This window comes from Eurypyga helias, unplaced genomic scaffold, assembly GCF_000690775.1.
Source record: "Eurypyga helias isolate BGI_N326 unplaced genomic scaffold, ASM69077v1 scaffold44556, whole genome shotgun sequence".
NCBI classification, from domain to species: Eukaryota; Metazoa; Chordata; class Aves; order Eurypygiformes; family Eurypygidae; genus Eurypyga; species Eurypyga helias.
The window spans coordinates 439-19,320 of NW_010258097.1; the positions used below are offsets into that span (position 1 = coordinate 439).

Below are 18,882 nucleotides of genomic sequence, written 5' to 3' on the forward strand. Positions count from 1 at the left end.
CTCTTCCCTCCTGGGCTTCTTCCCAAGGAACCTTCCCAATCAGTTCCCTGAAGAGGCTGAAGTCTGCTCTCCTGAAGTCCAGGGTAGCAACATGTAGACATGTCGTCTACATTGCAACAGTGTGTGGGAGCATCTGCCTCCACCTCCCCTCATCCCCAGACTGTGCCTCTTTCCAGGTTTAAGGGACCTCCCCACTTCCCGCCTGTTCCTCCTACCTGCAGCTGGTAAGGTTTTCCAGCCCGGATTAGCTGTGATACCAGGAAGTTGGTGTGAAAAAAGTGCACGTTTTCATCCAAAAAGCCATGGAGGATCAGCAAACGATTCGGCCTGAAGAGGAGACAAGAGGTAGGGTGAGTAACCACACAAAAAGCTCTGCAGTGGGTCTGAGCAAAGGGCTGCCGCTGGCATGCCACAGGGGAGCGGGGACAGGCAGTCAGAACAGCACAAGGCCGCGGCCGGGGTCCTCAACCTCTCCCCAGTGAAGGTGGCTGGGGGTATCACTCCCCACCTCGCTGCAGGAGGCAGCATCCAGCCCCGAGAGACAGAATTAAACGGGATCAGAATCCCTCCATTCTTGTGGGATTCAGCAGAGGCACCAAGCAGGAGCCGGGAGCAGTTTCTAAGCAGATGGCTCAACCCCTCGGTACTCACTCATTGGGAAGCTTTTCTACGTGTAATGCCACAGAGCCAGCCTCATAACCTTGCTGGTTGTTTTCTGGGATGTCCATGTACCGCTCAGTGTACCCGGTGTCATACGCCATCCAGACCGTGACAGGAGCACCTGCTATAGCAATCTGTCAAACAAATAGGTGGCAGGAGACAGCCTCAATTATCACGTGCTAAACGGTTCAAGTGTTTCCCCTTCTTCCTGAAGAGGCAGGAAAAAACACTCTGGACTTTCCTGTCACTCAGACCCAAATTCTTCTCCACCAAACCCACGTAAAACCCAGATCCCTCCTTGTGCTGTTGCTCTTATAGTCACAATGGGGCAAATTCCTGCCCAACAGCACTAAAGGCTTCGCCTTCTCAAGGAGGACTTGTGGAATGATCCAGAAATTGTGCTGGGGACTGGGAAAGGGGATTAGGAATAGCGCATCAATTATCTCATTGGATGCTAAACTCAATCCACCACGGGCAGTTACTGGGGAACGACCCCTCCCCTGGTCAAGCCTCATGACAGGTACACTGTGAGCGGAATGCAGGACTGTAGCCAGGAGCTACAGGCAGGCAGGACAGAGGGACATTTTCAGCTGTCCATCAGAAACATCTCACTGAGAAAGTCAAGAGTCACAGAAGCCGAGAGAGCCAAGCGTCCCCAGATGACAGCCCCACGGCCAGACTTACCTTGAAGATGTTGGGTTTGCAGATAAGACCCATGAGGGAGAGGAAACCCCCATAGGACCAGCCATGTATGGCGACCCGGCTCAAGTCGATGAACCCGTATTTTTCTGCTACATAATGTAAACCTTCCACCTGGTCCTCTATCTCCACCTGACCCTAAGAGGCAACAAGGAAGCTCAAGTTAGTGGCTTTCTTAATCTAGAAACAAGACAGAAAAGGCAAGAGCAACACTCAGACAGAAAACACGCAGCCAGGCAGCCTCAGAAAGAGCAAACGAGCAGAGATTCAGCAATACAAGTAGCACGTTACCATTTGGTTTTTCAGGGCCCCCTCAAATTTGAGTCCTCGCTGGCACGAACCCCTTCCATCAATGACGACCACAGCATAGCCCAGGGACGCTAGTGTGTTTAGCCGCAAGTACTTGATTCCTTTGAAGGAGTTATTCACTAGCTGCACCTGTAGGAGGAGGGAAGAAAAGTTTCAGAGATAAGCCACTGCCTTCCAGTACCTTCCTCCACCTGTCCCAGCGTGCAGGATCCTGAGCTGGAGGGCAGCCCCCATCGAGCTATCAGAGCCAGCCAAATCAGCCTGAACACTGGAAACCTCACTGGAGGTTCGAAGCAGAGGTCAGCACACAGATGCAGCGCTCAGCGCTAACCAAGGCGTCAGTCTTGGTGCATGACTCAGAGCTCTGCCCTGGGCAACAATCCCACAGCCCACACCAGCACTCGCCACTCTGGATTATTACCTGAGGGCCTCCGTACACGAAGAGCACTGTGGGATGCTTCTTCCCAGGCTGGACATCGTGAGGTTTGTAGACCATTCCATAGAGCTCAACATCTGACTGGGTGCGGAAGTGAAAGATCTCGGGGGGGATGTAATCTGGGGGACAACCTGCAGAAGGAAGGTCAGGCACTAGCAGTGCGGTCAGGATCTGCCTCCTACCCCGACTGAACACGCTCCTTCTGTTCAAACCTGCCCTCAGTCAGGGCTGGTTCAATACCAAACTGTACCAAGCCTCGGCAACGCCTCTGGGAAACACACAGCCTCTATCTGCCTGCACAGAGCAACGGGCCCTACAGAACGGGCCTGTAGAGCGAAGGGATCACACAACAAACCGCCATCAGCCTTCTCAGGCAAGGCACCCCGTCACAACAGCAAGAGGCAGAGGTTAAGAACAGGGATGGGTCAAATAGAGAAAGCATTTGCAGGAGGGGTTCAGGTGCTGCAGTGAGTTTTACACTTTAAAGCCTCAGAATGGAGCAGCCGCCGCATCCCAGACACTTGCCCCCTCCCTCTTCAGGCAAATCATGAACAAAGACAGACCCAAAACCAGAGTCATGTAAACCCTGCACCCTGCAGCACTGCTTTCACTCATTTCATGTAAACCCTGCAGCACTGCTTTCACTCATTTAACAGTAACATCTTAAAAGGTCCCATACCATTTCCTGGGTGAGCTATCCCTCCCCCGCAAGACCACAATTAATTTTCCCTTAGAAGGAAGTTACTTGGGCCACTTCCCTCTTCATCCCCTTTGGCTACTGGTAGTAGGAAGAGTATCACAGACATAACCTAGCGTTGACACGTTCTACGGGACTTACTGGCTGCCTCCATCATGCTGGCCCAAAATTTGGGCTGCTTGTGGAGCGGGTCGTCATCGGAGCCACTGAGCTTGTAGACGTGCACACAAGGTGGAGTGCTCACGCTGCTGTAGTGGCTGATGAACATGTCGAAGTTCTGCAGATGGGAGAGAGAAGAGTTAGGGGAACAAGGGCTGTCATTTCCCACAGCTAATCTCCTCCACGCACGTCTCAGACAAGAGCTCCCACACCTCAGGCAACCAAGACTAAGAAGCCCTCAGCACTCATTACTGGTCATGATTGATTATCATCCCGAGTTAGGATCCCTGTCAGTCAGGAGACAAGGGCATCCTGTACGTAAGAAACAACAAACCTGGCTCATGGAACAGCTGTGGGAGAAGCCCGGAGTGGTGAGTCGCACAATTTCTCCGGGAGACTCGTAGCTGACTACGTAGAGGTGGTGCTCCAACGGGGTGTCCTTCGTGCCTTGGAAATACACCAGCTTCGTAGTCTCATTGACCCAGATCTGTGTGGGGAAGAGAGGGCTCAGCGACAGCAGGATGACAACTGCCGCTCCTTTGCCAGTTCAAGCAGTCTGTCCCCAGGCAGAGTCAGCTTAAAACACAAATAGACCGTGACAGACTGCTCGCGGCATGAGGGACCGTCCCCAGCGCCTGTGGATGCGACGGGCTGGAGAACGCACCCGCAGCACTTAGGGAGAGCTGCATACAGGGACGTAACGAAAAGCTGAGTGACTGCTTTCAGGTGAGACTCAAAGCATTTGCTTCAGGGAGCATAAGAAGCTGGGCTCTGCTCCCCACAGGTGAAACGAGGAAGACCCTGTGCTTAACCATGGACATCTGGATTGTAAGGGTACACCTGTATTTATCCCAGCAATCACGATAAAGCATTCCCATCTGTGGAAGGATCAGCCTAATAGCTCTAACAGGACCAAATTTCAAGCCACATTAAAGTATGTCCAGGCAAAGCTGCTTCTAAAAACCACCTGGCCAGCCAGGAATAGGCACCACAGCTTCTAACTACCAACTGATCCAGCAACAGCAACTGAACTGCTCCCCACCTCAGTTTCAAAATGCTGAAGCCCAAATGTTATTTCTGGCTAACCCACAGTTTGAAGACCACTGTGGACAGCAAAGGGAGAAAAACATCCAACTCAATTGGCTGGGAGAACTGGGCAGAGCCCTGCGGAGCAACAAATGCGTCAAAATAATTGCTGCTAACACAGTTTTAGCCGTAACACATGGAGGGAAGAGCTGTGGCCAAAATCAACAGCATGTACAGTGAGAATCCACATGGGGAGGGACAGCAGGTTAATTGCACATGGAGGAAAAGCAGCAGAAACCAAATGCATGGAGCTGCAGGCCTTTTAAAAAGCGAGAAGTGAAAATCCAGATTAATTGGAAGTGAACAGGCAAGGTCTTTATTTTGACAGGAATCACTTGGGAGTGTTAAAGATCAGACTCAGAGTTAATTCCTGAAGCAAAAATGGAACTAGGTTTCTACAAGATTAATAAAAATTCATTTCTGGCTATTGTGCAACCAATAACAGATACAGTTTCTCCATATTCTAAACTGCTTTATACTCCCTAGCTGCCTTCTTCCTAAAGGCTCTACTGAGGGATCAGCTGGAGACCAGGAGTTCACCCTAAGCCTGAGGCCATATTTCCAGCTCACAAGTACTCATTGGGGTTAAAATGCTTCGGCAAACACAGCAATCCCAAGCTTCTCCACAAAACAGTTCTTTGTTGCTCCTGAACCTCAGCCTTGTGTCCTTTTTTATGGCCTGACTGACTCATGGGATTTACCTAAGGAGCAATCCGAAGTCTGATTAAAAAGGCAATCAGTTCAATGTGCACTGGACTACAGCACTTCTGGGGAAAGCAGAGGCAGCAATAAAAAGAGAAACAAAATGAAGCTTCAGTAGTTCTAGCCGGTCCCAGGCGTAACAGAGGGCGTAGGCCAGGACTGCGGGCAGACTGCAGAGCATAAAAATAACCACTACCTTCGATCCATGCCTCGCCAGCACCTCCCATTCCCCACCAGTCAAGGCAACCTCCTCTTTGATAGGACATTTGAAATCATCTAGAAGAAAGAACATGAGAATGAATCACTGTCTTCCCCAAAAGACAACACGAATCAGAGAGGGAGCTCCCAAAGCTGAAACACCAAAGAAGCGCAGCTCTTACCCTCGCTGTGGACATATGGCTGCACCCAGTCGTAGCTGCTGTGCTTCAGGACCGCTGTGACTCTGTACAGGTGACAGAAACCTGTTTTGCATTCGTTGGCTCGGATAAAGCAGAGTTCTTCCTCCTCTCCATCCGGTTGGATGAAAGGATAGAAGATATCGTGAACCTGTCGCACAAGGCAAAAGATCCCTGAGTGATCTGTACTGAGTGAGCAGAGACACAGCCAAGGAGTCAGTGCTACACTACCGGGCTTTCCAGGGAAAGGAGAGCAGGGAGAAATCTTTCCGGGGAGCAGCCAGTGGGAAAAAGCCATTTCATTCACTTTCCTATTACCACAAGAACTCTGGGCCCACGTAGACCATTTGCTTTTCCATGGCTGCCACTGAAAGCAGCACGCCTTGCCTCGAGCTAGACATTTCAGCTACGGGAGACACACAGGGTGGTTGCTATTCCAATACCTTTGGAATGCCACAGCATGAACTCCAGGCCCATTTGTCCTTTCAGTGCCAAGATGCTTCCTCTCAGAGGCTGAGGCTTATTCCCTGTCCCCTACACCTATTACCTACCTAATTAAGTACAACAAATTCCAGGGAATAGGGTTGCTTATGCCTCAAGAAGCCATTTAATCTTGTAATAAAACACCCCTGAAAGAATGGCAGTTACACCAAAAGTATCAGCATCCAAAATGCCTGTGTCCAGGAAGAATGTTATGAACGAGAATTAAACAAACAGCTCCAACTGCAGGGAGATGGCAGGATCCTCATCTCCCCAGTGCTGACTGCATCAGAGTCCTTCTTGGGGCTTTATCAACCCCCCGGAATTAACGGCCAATCTGGCACTACCGAGGAGCACTAGTGTCTGCTGGAGCTGGACACAACCAACACGGGAACTGTTGGGGAGGAAGGGTCAGCCCGTGTTGTCCTCCCAGCCCCGAGCCTCTTACATTTATCCACACATCAGTGGTTTCTTCATAGATCACGAATGGCTGGACGTTTTCTGGCACAGTTTTGGCAAATTCAGTGCGTTGCTCCTCATTTTCTGGGACTGGAATAAAGAGTGCTGGAGGCAAAAGGATTAGCTGCAGTCGCTGCTGAGGTCTGTCCAGGAACATAGCCCAGGCACTGCGGAAAGAAGTCGGAGGTGAACGTCAGTACCACAACAGATGTCCCTCTCTAACACCCAGAATGTGTAGCCCTGTCCCCCCCGACCGCTGGCAGAAAGGATTCAGGCCTCTGATGCTACTTTCTGATCTCCTGGAAGTCTGGCAACACACATTTGTTGGCAAAGCATCTCTGGTATTTCATAGGGGTATCGTTCAGACAAGACGTCTGACAGATCTGCCAGTGCCTCTGTTCCAAGGGAGCACTGCTAACTGTCTCCAGAACATAACTCTTCCTTGGACAGCCCCTCCATCAGGAAGCAGTTTGTTCTCTAGCAAGCTGCTAATGAGCTGAAGCGATCACTCTTAGTGATCCACTTGTAGCTTCCTCACTGCACGCTGCAGTAGAGGGAAAGGCACAGACCTAAGACAACTGCCAAGTGAAGGCTTCAGTCTCAGCCTTGTTCCTCTCCAAGGAGAGCCGTTTGAAGCGGTGCTGCACTGCAGGCCTCCCACCGTGACAGATGGCAAGCCACCGCTGCATAGCGTGGCTACCCCAAGGCCTGGAAGTGCATCAGGGGAAGTCTCATCATTAAGACAGACTTTCAGAAGAGCCAGCTCTCCCTCAGCATCTCAGCGACCATGGGTTTCATGAACGGATGTATTCGGCACATTTAGATAAGCTCTGGTGCAGAACATAAGGACTACCTATGGGATTACCTTCTGTAAAGCTCCATGAATTCAGTTTCCAGAGCAGAAACTTAACGATGAGTTACAGAATGCAATCTTCAACGACAGCTAAACCACCTTAACCTGATCTGGCCAGAAACTAGTTAACAGCCAAGCACAATTTTGAGGGGGGGGAAAAAAAAAAGAAAAAAAAAAAAAAGAAGAAGAGCTTTAAAATGTCAAACCAATCAGATCGGTGTGAATTCTGTAACTCCTCAGGCAAGGCTGGCCAGCACCAGACTGCGTGTCACGTCGGGAGCACACTGCTCACAAAGCAGCCTCACAAAGGACTGAGCGCCATGCAAAGCGCCCACTTTCCCGGGACACGTGTGGCATCGATCAAACTGGACCAATGAACACTGATAAAACTGCTTACATGCTCGTTTTAAGCAGGAAGCATATTGTACCTGTGTTAAACATCTTCACCTCAAATGAATTCCCGAGGACTGCCTGCTCAATACAACGTCATTTAACTTTGTGGTTGCGGCTTAACCCCTAGAGCTCGTCCCTCTGCTCTACATTTGATTAATCCCAACTTTTAGGATGTTATAACGCTAAAGAAGCCAAATACTCATGTGCCATTTCCCACACTCATGGCTTTAAAACCAGGTCATGACCAGCATACAAAGCACGTCGAGGGCTGCAATAGTTCAGGCAGGGAAGCTCTTAGTTTGAGAGAAAAGAGCCTTAGTTTGGATGAAAAACTTATGTACTATTTGCCATCTCGGGTCCATCCAGCACGGGCAATGTACTCCACGGTCGGAAACAATGCAGCAAAGGGTTGCACCAGCTCCTTGTCCTGAGCACACACGATCTGCAGGAAAAGGAAGGTCCAGTATCAAATCAGACTGCTGCCAGACATGCCCACCTCCTCCTACGGAAACTCAGTGGAATGGGAGAACAAGGAAGATTAACTCTTGGCATCGGCAAGGGTGAGGCCAGGAGAAGCAAGCCTTCCTACAAATGGCAGGAAGAAAAGGGAAAAACAAGCTTCAAAGCAAAATGATTTTGGCATTCAGCCACAGAAAAGGACACAGCCAGGTACTGAAGCCCAGGATTAGGTCAGGCTTCAACCCTCCTGCTCTGCTACTGGCAGTGTGGTAGGCCAGGCTAACCCAAATTCTTGCCTTCCCTCCCTTCTCTCACCTGCCTCTTCCCCACAACAGTACTTTTTTAGCATTTTCAAGTTTTTCCGTTTCTTGGATAAACACATTATAGAGCCAGGTGGTACAAGAGGATGAAAACAAAGGCTAACACTACCTCGGATTTCTTAGTGACCCCATCTTAATCCTAGGGAGCTTCAGAAGCTGTCAGCCCTGCTGTGCAATATCCCATTCCAAGCTGTTATCACTTACCTTACCCTTGCTGTCTGTTTTGAATTCTGCCAGTTTTAATGTAATCTTGGGGTTTTTGCTGCCTGCAGAGAAGGGTTGAAAGAATACCAAGATGATCAGCTTGGTACGCTATGGTTATCCACAAGAGAGCATCTAGAGAATCACTGAGTGGTTTGGGAGGGACCTTAAAAGCCCACCCAGTCCCACCCCCCTGCCATGAGCAGGGACACCTTCCACTAGACCAGGTTGCTCCAAGCCTCATCCAGCCTGGCCTTGGACACTTCCAGGGATGGGGCATCCACAGCTTCCTTGGGCAACCTGTCCCAGTGCCTCCCCACTCTCTCCGGGAAGAATTTCTTCCTGGTGTCCCATACAAATATCAAATTATGTATGTGAGCAAACACAACTGCAATCACAGGAGTTGTTCTGGATATGGGAAGAGTTTGCTTTTGTCTTGCCTAGTTAGCTGCACATGTTCTCAGGAGGCAGAGCAAAGCCAGGATTCAAAATGTATTCCCAGATATATTCCATTTTCTCAGAAATCCTTTCATGAAAGCTGAACTTTAAATCCCATTCCTTTCTTCCAGTAGATTTTGGGCTCAGAGACTCTATTAGGCCTCAACATTTACAACCAGCTTCTACAACTTAGTAAGTACCCAGATTAATCATGCAAAGTTTATAGCACAAATTCCACTGCTGCTGCCAGCAGTAGTCAAGAGTTGCATTAGCAGCCCCACGGTATTTCACTCACCTGTCCTGGGGTACCGATAGGAATCTGTTTTTCTCTCCTCCAAGGCAGGTGATGGAACATGTATTATCTCCACCTCTGACTCATCCACTTCCTCATACAAGATCCGCAGTGTTTTTAAATCCTCTGAACCTAGGATAGATAGCAAGCATGTTTTGCTGCAGCGTTTTCCAGCTGTTTCTGACTTGCCTGGAGCACTGTGGCTGTACGCTCTGGCGTGGAGCGTACGTCTCCGTATAGCCACTGCTCCCAGTGACCACCTGCAGATACTCCTCCGAGCGTAATTACAATCTCTCAGCACTTTGTCCCTTTATGTGGCCTCCCCAGAAACAGACCAAATCCAGGCCAAAGGAAAGCCTTGCTCAAAGTATCGCTCATAGCAGGGGCTGGCAGCAGTTACCAGCGTCACAATTTGATAAGCAGAACACCGACCGACCTTCTGCGGAAGCTGTGGGACACCACCAATAGCCCGTGAACCGATCAAACTCCTCCTGAATGACAAAAGTGGCTACACCAGCAGACTTGGGGTCATCAAGTACATTGGATAAGCCTGGAGAGGAACAAAGCAATAGACTGTGTTTGCACCTCCTTGGAAAAAGCTGATCCAAAAGAACATACTTGTAAGAAATAAGCCATGAAGACATGAGCCTTCCAGCCCAAATCTGTCAGAAGGAATTTCCTTTTGAATCTGGCAAGAAGCACCAGTTACCTTTATGGCAGTATGTCATCCGCTTCTCCTCTCCCGTCTCAATATTTGCTACCCACAGATCATTGTTATTAATGAAAGAAAAGAAGGCAGGGTCAGCAGGGCAGATCTTGGGATCCATTCGTGGCCCTGTGCATTGAGTCTTGATCTCCAGAGGCTTCATTGGAGACACCTACAGCAACAGAGACCCAAATCAGCTTTGTATTTAAAGATGCAAACCACAGATACAGCCCATGAAATGAGGGCAAACTCGGCCCTGACACGACACAAACGACCATCACCAAACAGAGACGTGCAGCCATCACCAACCAAAGCCATTAAGTGCGTTTCAGAGGATATCCATAAAATCACTAGCAGACTCACCATGAAACCATTTTTGCCTCCATCTCGACAATGAAAGAGGCTGTTGCTGGCCTGGAAGAGGAACAGGCCACTCTCACTATGGAAATCATAAGACGTTATACCAAAGACACCAAGTCGCTTGCGTTCCCTCAAGAGTTCCTCTTCTCTGGAATACATCCCATGATGAGGGGTCGCCTAGTATTGAAGGAAAGAAAAATCTGAAAGAATTTGCAGGGAGAGAGACTTTCACAGAACAGGGATGATCCAAGACTGGCACCTGTTAGCGTGTGAATGCCCAAAATACAACACAGCAGGCAAAACCAGACAGCAGTCCGGCCAGCCCAGTCCCTAACTATGTGCGCTGGGCTACAGGTGTGGTCTGGGAGGACTAAACCAACCGCATGCCCCAAAGATCCCTCCAGGTGAGAGGTGGATTGTGAATCTGCCAGGCTGCAGCTGGCATGAACCAAGGACAGCTGCACTTGCTCTGCTTATGCAAATCAGATGTAACCAATTAACTTAATGACGTTATCTACAGCCTTCACAAACAGTTTCCATGTCAGGCACTGCAAACAAAACCTCTTCCGGGGATCTAGAATTACCCTGAAGAGGACTAGCAATCCAAATGGGGTCAAGACAGCTAAATTCTTTTCCACCAGGAACCTTTTCAGTAGGGAAGAAAGACCAACACCCTCCACTCTCTTCTTTCTCAATGCTCTTAGTGACAAAGGACATTAAGATACTGAAAGCAGGGAGGGGACAATTCAGCCCCTTTCTGGCTCACTCACAATACAGTGGAGGGCAGAAGCAGCCGTTTACATTCAACTGCTTTTCCATAAAACCAGGAAAGATGACAGACAGAAACTCCACCGATCACGACAAGAGCCCGACAAGATCCCCAGAAGAAAGGCACACTGTCCTGAGTTTCTGATCTGAGGTAGTTTGCCAGTTTACAGCATCCTCTTTGCCAGGACAGCCCTCTGCTTGCCAGGCCAACTGCTGTTTCATGCTCAGCGCCAGCTTCGGTGCACAGACAAGTCTGAATCGTGTATGATGATACGGCATTCATACCAATACCCTTCTCCGTGCCTTATGCGCTGCCACGCTGTTATCTCTGCTGTTCAGCAGAGCAGTACCCACCACACCAGCCCCACAACATCCCGCTTCGGCCTACCTGAAAATGATCCAGCATCTGTTTCCATGACAAGAGTAGCAAGGCCTCCTTCCGTACCTTTTTGGGAATCTCTGAGTAAAGAAGGGAATTCTCTCGGCTACCATATGGCATTCCTATTAGGAGGACAAAAGCATCATCCTACTTAAGATTAGTTAGCCAGGATAAAGAGGACCAAGTGCAAAATGAAAAAAAGCCACCAGTGTTTGAAAACTGAGGGGTTGGGGCTGTGCAGAGGCTTTTCCCAGCTGTCATTCCCAAGCAGCTCCCAGTTCAATCACAGACTAGTATCTAAATTATTTCAATTTAGATCATTATTTATTTAGAAATTTCCCTAAGCAAAAATTAACACTAACAAACCTCTTCAGGATTGGTTACATCCAACTTTCCTCTCTGTGGACTGTTCAACCCACGCCCTAGATCCACTCTACAGAAGCCACTCCCTGAATGGGTGACTCAACATTACTCTCCACATTTCTCAGCCAGAAATGTGCTACAGGGACCTCATTCAGGCCAACACACCAGCCTGCAAGAGGGGAAGAAAAAGCCTGGAAGCCCTAGTGAGCCCATTCAAATATGAAACCGTACACTGCAGCGCCAAAAGACCTTGTCACTTTGCATAAGCCTTTGCCTGCGGTTGTCAAATCAGCTGCAGCCTCCATCCAACTTCCAAAACAACCACAAAAAAGAAAATATCCTGACACACGATTCTGGCAGCTTCAACAAAACCAAAAGACCATGAACTTGCCCTCTACATATGCTGTAGAGACTCCCTGGATGAGAATTTTGCACAGGGACATGTGCCCTGTTATTGTCTACTCTGCACATGTTCTGGGCAGAAGAGGCAGATTTCTGAGCTGGTTAACTCAGCAGTACAGTTACTTCAAATTAAAACTGAAATATTAATACGTGCTCAGGAAGCAAAGCAGTATGTGAGCATATAATCCTCGGAGATACAGAAACACCAAAGTGCTGAGCATGTGGTGTTTAATATAAGCAGCATCTGCCATGAGACAACATAAAATTCTATGGGGACAACCCAGGAATGATTTAAGATGTCCAAACAGAACTAACTGCAGATAGGAAAAAATTCCCACATATACACACATTTGACACTCACACAACTGTAACCTGGACTTCTTTTCTCTTTATTTTGTTAGTATTTCTACAGTGGCCTCAGGCTGACTATAATCAATCAGCATTTACAAGAAAAATATCACTTTCCTCCCCAAAAGGCACAATACTTTACCCCCAAGTGAAGAAAAATATTCAACCTCTAGAGCAAAGTTCTTCAGAAGACTTCATCCTACTCCACAGCATTCAGCATTCCCACAAAAACCTGAAAATGCTATTTGACACCAGAGAAGAAGAGCAGGCTGATGCTAAACACTTAGGAGCTGCTGAAATGGGTTCTGAGTATGTAACAGCAACTCAAAAGATGCTCGTTATGGCAATAAAAAGAATCAGTGTTCAGCCTTTATTAAGGATGCCTAAGAGGAGGTACCCCCATGTTAGATGGCAGGTATTGACCCTAAACGGTGGCTCAACCTGCTCTATGCCCTGCACACTTCCTTGAGGAAGAGAACACAAAGGACACTCATGTATCTTCACTCCTGGCTCTCCTAACAGTCACGCCCGGGCAGAACACCAACCAGACAGTCGCTGGTCTGGTTGCCACTTCATACAGCAGAACATCATTTTTTTTAATTAGCCACTTAGATTCTTAGCTCTTTAGTCACCTAGATCAAAAACTGTATCAAAGGCAGCTTGGCTTTGAAAGACATTCAGCTCTGCATCAGGTCTCACTGTTCAGACTTAATGAGAAAAATATGCTAACTCTTCAGAGTAGCACTTGTGTCCTGTAACAAAGGAAGGCACTGACATGTAGGAGCTGCTGAAGGACAAAACAAATCAGGCCCTCAAACCCAGCATCCCGTGTCCTACAGTGACCTACACCAAACAACTCCAAAAGGAAGACAAAAAGCAGGGTCGCTTCAGGAGAGCGGTCGCTGTAGGGTGCTGCGCATCAGGCAATCCCTTCGCTGGCCCGGTAACAACCAGCTCGTGCCCCAAAGCGCAACAAACTCTTTATAGTCTGTAAAGCTTCCCATGTTACCAACCACAAAATTATCCAGTTGCTAAAATCCAACCACTCTGTCACTAATTATAATGTGGCTTCAACTGTAATGAGGGACCTGTACAACACATCATCCTGCCGTCTCTCAGTCCTATGGTAAGGAAGAAATTTCCCAGTAAATACCATTAATACTTCATTCCCACCTAATCCTTTTTTTTTAATCCTTACTCTTGAAAGTGTTCTACCTACGTGGTACTAAATAAAGCAGGGAGACACCACCGCCCCACCAGTAATACCTAGAACTTGCAACATACAGTTAGTAATTACTGACAGCGAATTCCTTGGAAAGTCAGTCTGGTTGTGATTAATCAAGTAAATCCCATTTCTCCTAAGCTAGAGAGGCACAAGGTAGTCCTGACTTTGAGGAACATCCCTTCTCTTGCCTCGTCACCCGGAGTGCCCTGGATTGCAGAGGCACTGCATTCACACCTCCGTCACGAGGCAGGTTGGGCAGCCAACACTTCCCCTTGTCCCCGCGCAGACAGGCTGTGGTTGGAGTGCTTGTCTGGGACCGGAGAGGTCTCTGCTCGGTCCCGGGCTTTGCTGTAGGCTGAGCATGCAAACCCTGAGCAACGCTCCTTAATCTCAGTTCCCCCATCTCATCCACGGAGATACCTCCCATCCCTCTCCTCGCCTGTTTAGGTTGGAAGCTCTCCCGTAAGGCATTCACACCCGGCGTCTGGCACACTGGCTTACCCAGGTAATAAAGACGATGAGAGTGTGGGCTGGACTCTTCTGTTTTCCGGACAAACTGGAAATCGTGGGGAGCTTTGTTCACTATCATGCCCGAATACTTCCTGCTGCTGTGAATAATGTCACGCAGCCCGTCCCAAGAATGCTTTTGCACCTGGAATTGGGAAGGCACATCCTCCATCTCTACCACTTCAGAGCTGTCCGATAGCGCGTCCACTGCAGTCATCCTTTCTTCCCCTTCAGAACTGGACAAATAACTGAGGGAGAGAATTAAGCCTTAAAATCAAGCAGGCGTATTTTGTTGCTTAGAGAAAGCCCTACGCCTGCAACAGGCTTTAGCGAACAGACACTCCTTAAACTACAGATCCTAGGATTCTCTGCACTCAGGTCACATTCTAAACATACCTTGATGTACTGGAAGGAAAAGTCCATCTCCTGTCCCACATCGAGTCCTGTAAACGAAGATACTAACCTCAAAAGACTCACTCTCCCAGGACTAGCTCTAGGAATAAGCTGTTAAAGAAAGTACAAGCAGCAGATTCTGGTGCAGAAAAACAATTAGCTTGACTCAAAGGCAAACCACCCCAGGAATTTGGATGGGTAAGTCATCAAAGTTATGACCCATCATAAAAGCACATAAACTTCTGCCCTGGAAGACCACAAAAGTGAAGTCCCCTTCCTGCCCTACAGGAAAGCCTGCTTATCACCGGGAGAGAGAGGTTTAAGCCCAAGCACAGCACCTCACTTACCGGAGGAGTACTGCAGCCAGGAATGAAGGAGGAGATGGCAAAACAGGAAGAAAACAGTGCACTTGTCTTTGCTAACAGAAAGAAGACAGCAGGAACAGACCCTGGTCGTATCCTGCAAAACGTGGCACACATTCCTCGTACGTTCCCAAGTCATTGAGGGAGAGCCTACAAAAACCGCCTCCACATGCAACTACAGCAAATGTTAATTTGAGGAGAGGTGGACTAACAGACTTGCCCAAGGTCAATGATGTAATCCATTGCAAAGCAGGAATGAGCCTAGGACTAGGGAAACCAGTTTCTGTCACCCCATTCGAGAAGCTGGAGTTCCCTCCACAAGGACGTTTTAGCTGTTTTGGGGGGTATCTGGAAGAACATTACAAAGAATTTCACAACTTCAGTTTACTGATAAATTAGGTTGGAGATGTTTGCTCCATGGAGACGGAATCGATACCCCTGCCACTGCATCAAGAGGCAAAGCAGTGACTGAGGATTACACTGAAAAAGGCCTTGTCCCCAGCAGCCCCAAGATTTACATTTTCAAATGAGATGCTTCCTGAACGCCTCCTGTCATTTGGGATGGTGACCTGCATTCTGACAGGAGAGCAGCTTCTGAGGTGAAGGATTAAGAAAGAATTACCCATAAACCAAATCTCAAAGACTTCAGCCTCAGTAAGATGGACGATGAGTTCTTTCCCAGCAGAGAGAATCAGAGGAAAGAAGGATGGTTATTATTATCACCACAAGGAAACACTTGCCTCTGCCCATTTTCTACCCTAAGTATTTTTCAGAAGAACCCCAAGTTTTCCTCAAGGACTCCCCACCAGCTTTCACCTTCTAACAACTCTCTAAGAGGAAGCTCTCACCTAGTTTGACATCTTATGCAATTACACCAGGAGATGAGCAAACCTAAACCGAAGTACATCTGGACTTCCTTGAACTACGGGCAGACAGGCTGTAAAGATAACCATATCCTCAAACTCCCAAGTTGCTAAATTGTACAAAATGTACACATAATAACACAAGAACAAGCTCCTGAGATAATTCTGTAGCTACTCCTGGTACCTACTGCCCAGCAGTAAATCCACAGCTTGAAGATGAATAAAGAGGAGTGTTTTCCAATCAAAGCCAGGCAGGAAGCCCAAGTAAAACCACAAAAGAGAACGTGACGGGCTGTTCTAAGCCTGCGAGTGTGCCTGTGGCCTCTACTGCCTATACCCAGGATCTCCGTTACGGCAACTAAAATCACATCTGAAGGCAGAAGTGTTGCCTATCAGAAACATACGACAGGAAGACCACAGAAACCCATAAACTGGGCACAATTCTGTCAACCCAATCCCACTGCAGGTCAGGTCAGTCAATTAAAATAATCTGGCTTTGGCTCAAGATGCCTGACCCTTAGGTTACTCTCACCAGCTGGTGAAACTGTCTTACTTGCCAAATCAGTCTTACTCGGCTCGCTTGGCTCCTCACAAGGGAAAGTTGCACCTTTAAGGGCTCAAAACAGTCACAAAGGTAATACTGGTAACTGTCCCAAATGGAACTGGAGGCTGGAGCCCCTTCCAAACCACATTGCCATGATGTTATGATTCGCTAGGGAAGTGAAAGGCACAACTTTTAGCTTGGTACCGTTCCCAAGCTGGTGATTCTGACACTGGAACAGAGTGGAGCAGAGTAAGCAAAGTGGTCATCACGTGAAATTAGTATGGGAAAGCGTTGGGAAATATCACCACTGTAGCTGGAGTGTGGTGGAGTCTCACAAAACTGAGGTCCTGGCATGATACAGAGCAGAAAGAAAATGCAATTGCTTCACCCATCCCCACAGCTATCTCTTGGACAAAACATAGCGAGTATTTGGCAATACCACATACGCTAGTAAACAAGTCCGAGGAGTAATTTATCTAACTGAAACTGCATAGTGAATTTTGGGATTAGGCTATTCAAAGGTGAGTTAGATCAAGACATCAGTTTAAACCATCTTATTCTTAGATGGTCTTGAAACTTCAGCATCAATATAGCGCACCCAAGATGTTGGGAAAACCCTCTCCTTTGCAGTACTCACACTGAGGCAGCGCTTTAAGTGATTCAGTGTTGCTGCAGAGCCACTGCTAACCCCGCTCCCAGAAACATCTAGCTACCCCTTGGAGGGCTTTTTCTGCCCTGCCTGGCCAGGTTAGATGGATCAGGCAAGCATCCACCGAGCCCTCCTTCAGGGCAAAGGCGTTAGTCTGAAGACAGCAAACAAGCACAGGTGGGACACCAGCACAGGAAAAAATGGCAAAGCTTGGAATTGGAGGTCAGTGAAGCAAGTTATCTTCCTGAGTCACTTCCTGACCCACAGATCCTGACACAGAGCTCCCCAGGCAGAATGATATACTTGGAATTCTTCAGAAACCTCATTCACTCCAAGAAGCGCTTCTTGCTCTGTCCCACACAACCTAAAGGTCAATAAAGGCCTTGGGAGTAACCTGGACACATACCTTCTCCAACTTCCTGCAGTCTCGTTTTCCAGACGAACCCTCTTTATCTTCTGCATTAACTACTCGGCGAGCTGGGCAGGACAGGAAACTAGGAAGGAAGAGGAAAAAAGCAAATTTCATGTAACTGCAGTTGCTCCAGTCATAGGAATAGGCTCTGTAAAAGCATCCTCCACAGGTCACATTTCCCGCTGAGCGCGGCGGCACAAACAAAATCCTTGGTTTGCACTTTACAGTCCAAATCTGGTCTGCCAGCCCGTGCTGGATATTAACAGCCCAGATAAACCTGGGAGAGATTTCTTCACCTGAACAATGGGACTCAGCAAACTCCGTGGCCTGCCTCTTCCTTTCCTATAAAAATCTTCTTCAAAACTGAGCATCCTCAGTACTGGCCCTTCTTTTCATTCTCCTCTCAAAATCCTGAAATTCTCAGAAGTATCAGAAGAAAAGTATCTCGGAACAACTGAGAAAACAGAGGTCTGCTCCATACGCTTACAGGCAAGAGGCAAACAAAGGACACCATAAGGAGCCAGACAGAGGGTCAGCAGCCCCACTACCAACAGCGTCACGGTCCCACCTGGGACATAAAAACCACATTTGTCTTCCAAGCCAGACTGCTGCTTCCCTCTGCCTCAGCCTGATGCCATGGAGGAGCCTGTTTTCCACGAGCATAAGAAGGCGCTACCTTCACTATCATCCTCTCTACCCAAGCACACTAAATTACAAAGATCTTTGTCTCCCCTTCAAGAGAGCTCTGAATCACAGACACACCCAAGACCTGCCACTGTATTTTGTGGAGGCCCCAGGTCTGCTCAAACAGCCATTTCTCCACCAAAACCGCACTCACAGAGACTCAGGAGACAAAGCGTCACAAAAAAAGCGCCAGCAGTGAAGTTTCTAAACTGCAGAGGAGAAGAGAGAGGGACAAAATAACAGCATCCCGTAATTTAAAGGCAATTTTCAACGCAAGCACGAAGGGCAGCGGGAGCGATGCTCAGGAATGCTGAGTAACCTGGTCTGATCTCACAGCTGACCCTGCTTTGAGCATGGGGTTCGACTTCCCGAGGCCCTTTCCCATCTCAGCTGTTCCCTGCTTTTAATGATTCAGAGGAACATCTCTCCCTCATCCCACCTGCCACAGCTCACACGTTTCACAGAGAAAAGGAACAATAACATCCTCAGATGCTGAACCCAGAGGAAAAGAAACTGAACAAGACACAAGAGATGAGAAATCCAGCATGAATCACGATCCTCGTTTGTCAGCAAGACCCCGAGGGGCCTGCTGCTGCATTCAAGAGCCAAAGCAACACAGTCACCTAGAAAAGCCCTTAAAAACGTGTCCCTGACATGGCTGGGAGCTTTAAGACCTCCTTCTCCAAAAATAAAAGCATCTGAGGGTGGAATAAACCAGCGGGGATTTCTCTGGAGAGGGATGAGCTTTGGCAAAGGCTGCCAGCAGCCCGTGTCCATCTCTGCAGCCCGGCAGGGAGCTGCTGCCCTTGCTGCGGGGGGAAGGCCGGGCCAGGGCTCAGCAGGAGGGGGGAGCCCGGGGGACCGAGCACCACCCCCCTG

At 48.4% G+C, this 18,882-nt stretch overlaps 1 protein-coding gene across 1 annotated transcript; it reads right to left on the minus strand.

Moving 5' to 3' along the window:
• Positions 1–215: 215 nt before the first annotated feature.
• DPP9 (dipeptidyl-peptidase 9) lies at positions 216–17,375 on the minus strand (the record flags this gene model as incomplete). Its single annotated transcript, XM_010154240.1, has 19 exons — positions 17,314–17,375; positions 14,091–14,344; positions 11,261–11,373; positions 10,108–10,281; positions 9,748–9,916; positions 9,475–9,588; positions 9,042–9,170; positions 8,312–8,373; positions 7,670–7,770; positions 6,072–6,249; positions 5,129–5,294; positions 4,945–5,024; positions 3,295–3,447; positions 2,943–3,078; positions 2,090–2,235; positions 1,651–1,797; positions 1,345–1,497; positions 652–794; positions 216–327 (listed from the first exon to the last, which is right to left on the minus strand). Coding segments are annotated over exons 1-19 (2,586 nt in total), but the record flags the coding sequence as incomplete, so codon positions are not given.
• Positions 17,376–18,882: the final 1,507 nt, after the last annotated feature.